The 7,300-nt window shown below is 40.2% G+C and overlaps 1 protein-coding gene across 1 annotated transcript in view; it reads right to left on the minus strand.

Moving 5' to 3' along the window:
- Positions 1-7,300, minus strand: part of LOC101857924 (cyclin-dependent kinase-like 5) — a gene marked incomplete in the record, with an annotated part of 72,137 nt that overhangs the window by 14,493 nt on the left and 50,344 nt on the right. Inside the window, 7 exon segments of the mRNA XM_035973059.1 lie at positions 650-1,660; positions 2,651-2,798; positions 3,137-3,315; positions 3,816-3,896; positions 4,811-5,000; positions 5,832-5,922; positions 6,645-6,704. Of these exon segments, the coding sequence (XP_035828952.1) occupies positions 650-1,660; positions 2,651-2,798; positions 3,137-3,315; positions 3,816-3,896; positions 4,811-5,000; positions 5,832-5,922; positions 6,645-6,704 (1,760 nt within the window).

Below are 7,300 nucleotides of genomic sequence, written 5' to 3' on the forward strand. Positions count from 1 at the left end.
TGGGGTGTGGTGTGGTAGGTATAATATGGTGTGATGTGGTGTGGTGTGGTGTACATGTGGTGTGATGTGGTGTGGTGTGGTGTGGTGTGGGTGTGGTGTGGTGTAGTGTGGTGTGGTGTAGTGTGGTGTGGTAGGTATAATATGGTATGGTGTGCTGTGCTGTGCTGTGCTGTGCTGTGCTGTGCTGTGATGTAGTGTGGTGTTTGAACAGATATACAAGACTTTATATGAATTTTTTTTTAAACAACTTTTGAGGAAAACACATTCAAGTAAGTATCTTATAGCAAACACACAAAGGGGGAAGGATGTGTAAATGACTGGTTTACTGCATAATCCATTTCATAGATTATTGAGCAGTTTTCAAGCCTGCTGTCTACCTGGCTCGGTCCTTTCAGAGAAATTTGCTAAACTCATCCCTCTTACACAGCTGAAAACGTTGAAAGTGGCGTAAAACGCATATCATTACATTGTTTTACAATATTGTTCCTAGTTCTTTTATCCTGATTTTTAACCTTAATAGTATCGATTTTACAGTATCAAACAATACAACTAAGTAACATATGTCTTAGAAAAGAAAAGGTGCCTTTAAGAGGTAGATTTTGTTTGAAAAAAGATGTGGTCACACTTCACAACATTGACCATAACTCACCTTTCTTCTCTCCACTTGACTGGACGAGGTCAGCTTGTTGGACGTAGTAGCACCAGACCGCTGACCCCCTACAGCTGCTGTTGATGTGTTATTGCTGTTGCTGTTGCTGTTGCTGCTGCTGCCGATGGCGTGGGCATCCACACTAACTGTATATGTTCCTGCTGCCTTCTGAGTGTTGTTGGCTCCACCACTGCCAATCTTATCTGCCACTACATTATTGTCACTATGCAGCTCAGAGGAAGCGTTCTTCCCCCTCGCCGTTTTTTCTGTTGGGTGTGCACTGTTACGAGATTTCAAGAACCGGGACTCCGACGTGGTTGCAACGTCCATGCTTTCAGAGAACTCAGCATTCTCTCTCCTTCCCTGACCTTCCTCTTCATCTTCCTCCTCATTTCTTCTCGCCTTACCTTTCACTAGTTTCAAGGTAGGGCCAGCATTGAAATGAGAAGAAGTGTTGGTACCACTAGGTGAAAAATCCAGAATGTTACCCGAGCGAAAGTCTGCAAAGGTAGAAAGGTGTCGATTGTCTAAGTTTGCGGCCATCAATTTTTTGCCAGCATCACCACCACCACTAGGTGCAGCAAGGGGCCTCGGTGAAATCCCATGATCTTCCTCCATCTGACCCCTGACCTCTGGAACCTCCTCCCCTTGAGGCACTGACTCAGTTGATGGCAGTTGTTGGGTCCAGTTCTTCTTATGAGACTCCTGAAGAACAGAAGTGACTGGATTTTGCCGAAGATGATGATCGTCTGAGTCAAAAACGTGACCCCCATCATTCTTCGACGAGTTTTTATCCGAAGAGTGAAAATTATTCTCGCCGTCTTTGTCTCTGCGATCGACAGCCACACGGCTGAGCACGATGTCAGTTTCTGCGGAGGCTGTGCTGAGGCTGTGAGTTATCGGAGGTTTGCTGAAGCCCTGGCTCGGCTCAATGCCGATGGTGCTGATGTCCGAGGACTGGGCACTCTTCAAGGCATTGCGGGAGCCATTGGCAGTTGTCTGATTCCGCACCTGGGAACATACGGTCATAGAAAACAGCTCTTTAAGTTTTAGTAAGAGTTTACAGCACTTGAAACACAATTAGGTTATATAAGGGCCGAAGATTAGAGGTGTTACAAGAGAGTAACAAACATAAAAAAGAAGGAGGAGACATAAGGACGATAGAAATCTGATGGGAAAGAAGGAGTAAACCACACCAGAGCACCTGTCAACCATTTGCAGACAGCTCTAAACTCAAAATAGTCTGATTCAGCGGCCGTACTAGTATCTTTAAAAAGTAGAGCAAATGAATTATGCATTTAATTCAAACTGTGGATTCATTGGTGATACCTAAAAACAAAACAAAAAAAGCAAAATGGAAAATACACATATTATTTGAATCACACTTGTATTCTGTGAACAACAATTACAAATATTCCCAACTATACCTGTAAACAATGGCTATAAAGCTTATGAAAAATGCACTTATTCTAAATTTGTTGATTTCGTATCAGTACCTACAAAGACTAAACCTAACTAAAAACTCATTTATTCTAAATAATGACCATCTGTACAAATGACCACTTCCCATTTCCCACTTCCATTTTCAAAAATTGTATTAATAGACTGTTCAATACGTCCACCTGTCTAAGACAACCGGTGTTTCTCTTGGACAGTTTTTGCTGTAGTTTCATTCAGTACTGAGGTCCATAATTAACAAAGCCAATAAAAAATTTTAATACCTTCATTCTCAATTGCTTGATTAAGTTCTGGTACTTAAAAACAATAAAGCTTATTATACTTAAAATAAATTGTTTGAGTTCATACTAAAGAATACAGAGTAAAAGTATAACGTACCAAATTTTGAAGACATAAAGAAACAAAGGTATAAACCAGCCCATAAAAAAGTTAACTTTTTTCGCAGCATAGACTTGCTTGAGAGTCTGCTTTTTTTTTAGCCAGATTTATAACAAATCTTTCAGACTGCTGAGAAAAGCAGGGAGCCACGTCTTCTCGTCTCACCTGTTTGAGGTATTTACTGTTGATCAAAACCTCCTTGTTTCCGTTGCTGTTTTCGCCTTCAATGTTTGTGTCCATTTTTTCTGGAGCCAATTTTTCACTGATTTCCATTTCTGTCGGCTTGTTCTCGTCTTGGATGAATGTGGATTCCCTGCAAAAGAAAAAAAGAACATACATGAAGCGTTTCATTAATTCGTTTAAGAGAAAGAGAAGCATTTCATAACAATCTTGATGACACAGAGGTAGGAATAATATGATAAATGATGAGTTGAAATTGTTGCAAGTCAAACATTATGTTCTGAATGAGCATGCTTTACAACACCATAAACACAATTTAGACCATTTTGAGGTGAGCAGATTTGACCCCACCCATCAGGGTCAATCCAAGCTGAGTGGAATAAAGCATCCCAGTAGATTACCCCCCCTCCCCCCAAAAAAGAGAAAAAAAATCTACAACAAAAGAAAAATAAGCAGCCCCCAAACACTCACTTGTTTCCCTGTTGAGTGCCACTGTTGTCTGTCTTGCGTCGCTTGCTGGAACTGTGTCCACTGTTGCTTTTGGCCGGCGGGCATGGGTGTCTGTCTAAGGCACGCTCGGTCTGAAAGATCGTGTGACTCACACAGTCGTCAATGGGCACTCGGTCCATGGGGTCCAGTCGAAGACAGGACTGTCCGTTCAAAAGTAAAGGTAAAAGATAAGATTACACTGTTTGCAAAATTAAGGAAAAAGTTATGGGTTTCTTGCACTGAAAGATCAAACAGAAATTATGGATCAGAGCAAAATTTCATGCTTGTTTTATATAGAAAGAGGCTGTTTGTGAAAAAACCCAAAGGCACACATTTTAACATGTTGCCGCCCTTAACAACAGACCAACATTCACATTGCATAGGAGACAAACAGTTAGGTAAACCCATTCCCTTTATATATTTAAGTTGTTCAAAAAAACAGTGGACACGATATACAATATCAAACACTTGTTGTTTTCAAATCCCTTTAGCTGCAAGCAATATCAAACACTTGTTGTTTTCAAATCCCTTTAGCTGCAAGCAATATCAAACACTCAAAATCACTGTTTTATTTTCATGGGAGTAGAACTGATCTTTGTCACTTGTTTTCAACTATGTGTTCTGGGTATTTTCCTTGGCTAAACGAGAAATGTTTACTTACCTTCATAAACTCAAGAGCCACACTAGTCAGGATACCATGATAGTGTTTCTCTAAAGTCTTGGGTCTTCTCACAGCTGGGAACTGAGGATGGATAGACATGAGAAATTGATAAAATTGGCAAAGGAATGTGTTGGGGAGTAAACTTGAACTAATTTGAGAATGTGCATTCTCTCTCTCTCTCTCTTTCTCTCAATCTCCCTGGTTGCAACACAAGCATCTCATTCGAGACAAAAAAAGAAACTTCACATAAGACTTCATCTTGCTTTTGTTTAGATTAGTTTAAGTTTGAGGTGAGAGAAGAAAATCGACACAATAACGTTGACTAAGCGCTCAGAAAAAGCAACAGAGACAGACAGAAGCAACAGAAGGAAAGAACAAGGACCAACAAGTGACATCCTCCAAAAATACAAGTTTACTCTGGCATCTATAAAGTCAGTGGTCCAGTAGTTAAGCTGTAGGGCTCACAGCTGGAATGTTATGAGTTCAAAACCAACAAGGGTCCTACACTGTGTCCTTGGGAAAGGCTCTTTAAAAAGTGTTCCCCACTTCACCCAAGTGAGATTGGGTACCCAGCTATAGACAGCTAAAGATCTTGTCAGTCTGTTAGTATTTGAATGTTTAATCAGCTCAAACTGTATGCTTCCTGGGAAGCCAAGTATGTCTGTGAGTTCTAGGGTCTGATGGACCAACCCCGGTTGAGAGGGAATAATGTACCAGCAGAACGACCAAAATACTCGATAAATATTCTCCCCACACAGGAATTAAACTCAGGTCATCTGCACATGGTAGGAAAGAATCCAACTGATACACCACGGACAATGGTTAAAATCAGTGTTCAAGAGTGTTTTTACAAGACAGTGACACTGGCTGTCCCTCTAGGGTCCCGGCACTTTTCAAAGAGGTTAGCCAAAAGAATCAGAGCCTAACATTTGCCATCTAACATGAAAGGCTGAACGAGTAAGAACCAGAATGTTCCCTATTTCTCCAGTGCTCACCTTCAGGCCGTGGAAGCGGGGATTCCTCATGAAGACCTTCATCTGGTCCTCTGGCAAAGGGCCCAGGATCTTCTGTATGACGTAGAGCTGGTCAATCTCTGAGTCCCCGGGGAACAAAGCTTGACCATCGGCCAGTTCTCCCATAATGCAGCCAATGGCCCACACGTCCACAGCCTTGCCATAAGGGGCTCTGTGGAGAAGGGGGGAATAGGATGGAGGTGGGGGGGGGGGGGGGGAGCAAGATTTTCATTAAAACAAACATTTTAAAACAATTTCTTCATTCATACTAACTACATTTCTTACCCTCACCTCTACAGTTGAACCTGCTTGAGTCGAAAGGGAAAGATAAAATTTAAATTTCAGATTTTAAACCATCTTTAGACTTTTGTCAAATTTAATAAGTAACCATAACTCAGATGCTGTGCAGTACATATCGACCATCTGTTTATAACGACTTTGTTCTATGACCTCAAGTGACTGTTATGGACAAGTTCCACAGGAAAGAAGCATCTTTTTTTTTCAATAATAATAATAGTAAGAATAACAGTTTGTCCTTCAAAGTCTGGTGATGACCAATACATTTGCATTGGAGAACATTTCTTAAGCAAAACAGAAGAAATAAGGGTAAAGACTTGTGGCTTAAGTTATGGCCAATGAGATCAATTCTGGTAACACGTATAACTCCATTAAAACCCTCAAGACACATCAACATTTTCTTCTCCTTTTTGTTTTGTCAAAGAGAAACACATCGATGCAATAGATGTCAACAACAGTGTAATACTGTGCACCGAGAGAAGTGGGTGGTTGCCGGGTGCTCTGGTGTGGTTTGCTTCTTCTTTCCTATTAAACATCTATCGTCCTTATTTCTCCTTCTTCTTTTCTGTGTTTGTTACTCTTTTGTAACACTTGTTTGCAGCCAGGAGAAAAATAAAATATGATACAAACTACCTGTGGTAGAGACAAATGAAGGAACATAGAGAATCGAACCCTAAAGAAGTTCATAATACGCTCAAGCACTTACCCAATGAGTAGCTCTGGGGAGCGGTACCACCGAGTGGCGACATAATCTGTGTATAAACCGTTGCTACCACCGGTGATGCTGCGGGCAAAACCTGGGGACACCACAAATTTTTGGATTGACAGTGAACTAATTTATTTTAACTCTCACAGAGAAATTTGCATTGGTTCAGAGACTGATTAGGAGTTGTTGTAATAGCAACAACAAAAGCAAATTTTTTCATAAATATATGTTGTTGTTTTTAGTTGGGTGAGGGGCGTAGAGGTATTGTCTGTGTTTTATGCCGAATATAGACACAATTTACATTAATTTTTATTGAAGTAGCAGCAATAACCAAGAAAAAGGGTACAAAACTTGAATCGTCCAGGTTCTTTTCTCGACGGTAAATGTTTACTTCCCCATTGATACAACATAGATCATTTAGAAGGCAAACTGCAATGACACTTCCAGGCAAAATTAGCAGGGGCTGAGTGGTATAAAGCTTTCAAGCAGAAAGATGGAGATACTTAGTAAAATAGGCTTCCCTACATGGGAGTTTATCTCTTTTTGCATGCAACAAGGACAGCCTGAAATTTGCACCACAGATGTCAATCTTTGCTTAGTTCAGTTACGAGAAAAATTCTTGTAACTAGATCTTCTTCAACATCTTCAAAATAAACATGTTCTCTCTATCAATAACAAGACATTAAAAAAAGGAAAACAAAGAAATTTTTTGTTGAAGGCTGAACAAGTCTATTAACTTCAGACACTAAATGATTTTGCTCAAATGAACGGCATTATGAAATAACTCTAAACAAAGACAAAATGATTACTCACCAAAGTCACAGAGTTTAAGCACTCCATCCTTGCTGATAAGCAAATTTTCTGGCTTGATATCTGTACAGAAAAGGACAATTTTCTTAAAAATATGACTCTAACACATTGAATTCCTGTTACTGTCACATTCTACGAAAAAATTTTAGCATAAATAATGACTTTTTACAAATCGGAGCTGTAACTTTTCAATAAAAAATGCTTATGTAGTTTCGAAAATATTTCAGGGTTTTAGTTTTTGTCTCAAAAGGTACACCTATAGCTACAAGTAAGCTACCAAGTGGTTTACAAGAGATAAATAGCCAACACTTACATACCACTATCAACCCCACCAGCAAAAAAAAAAACACTAACAAAACTTTTGATGTAAAAATATGCATTGGTGTGATGTGTACTTCACTCATTGCTATCATAATTTAATCTATGGCCTTTTGTATCTTGAAAGCAGATCTTTAAGCAGTATCCATGATAGAGCTTTGCCTGCATGGTAGACACTAGGGCTGGATTCTGCTCGGTTAATCGAAGGCTTGTAAAGCAGTGGAAGTCTTGCGCTAGAGTCTTGCGAGCAGGCTTGTGGTTTGATTTGCCTCCCGCTTGCTACCGGAGGGAACTTCCGGTGAGTTGTGACTCGCGGACAGTCCTGCTGTACTGTGTCGTGA

The sequence above is a fragment of the Aplysia californica genome, unplaced genomic scaffold, assembly GCF_000002075.1.
Source record: "Aplysia californica isolate F4 #8 unplaced genomic scaffold, AplCal3.0 scaffold00026, whole genome shotgun sequence".
Classification (NCBI taxonomy): domain Eukaryota; kingdom Metazoa; phylum Mollusca; class Gastropoda; order Aplysiida; family Aplysiidae; genus Aplysia; species Aplysia californica.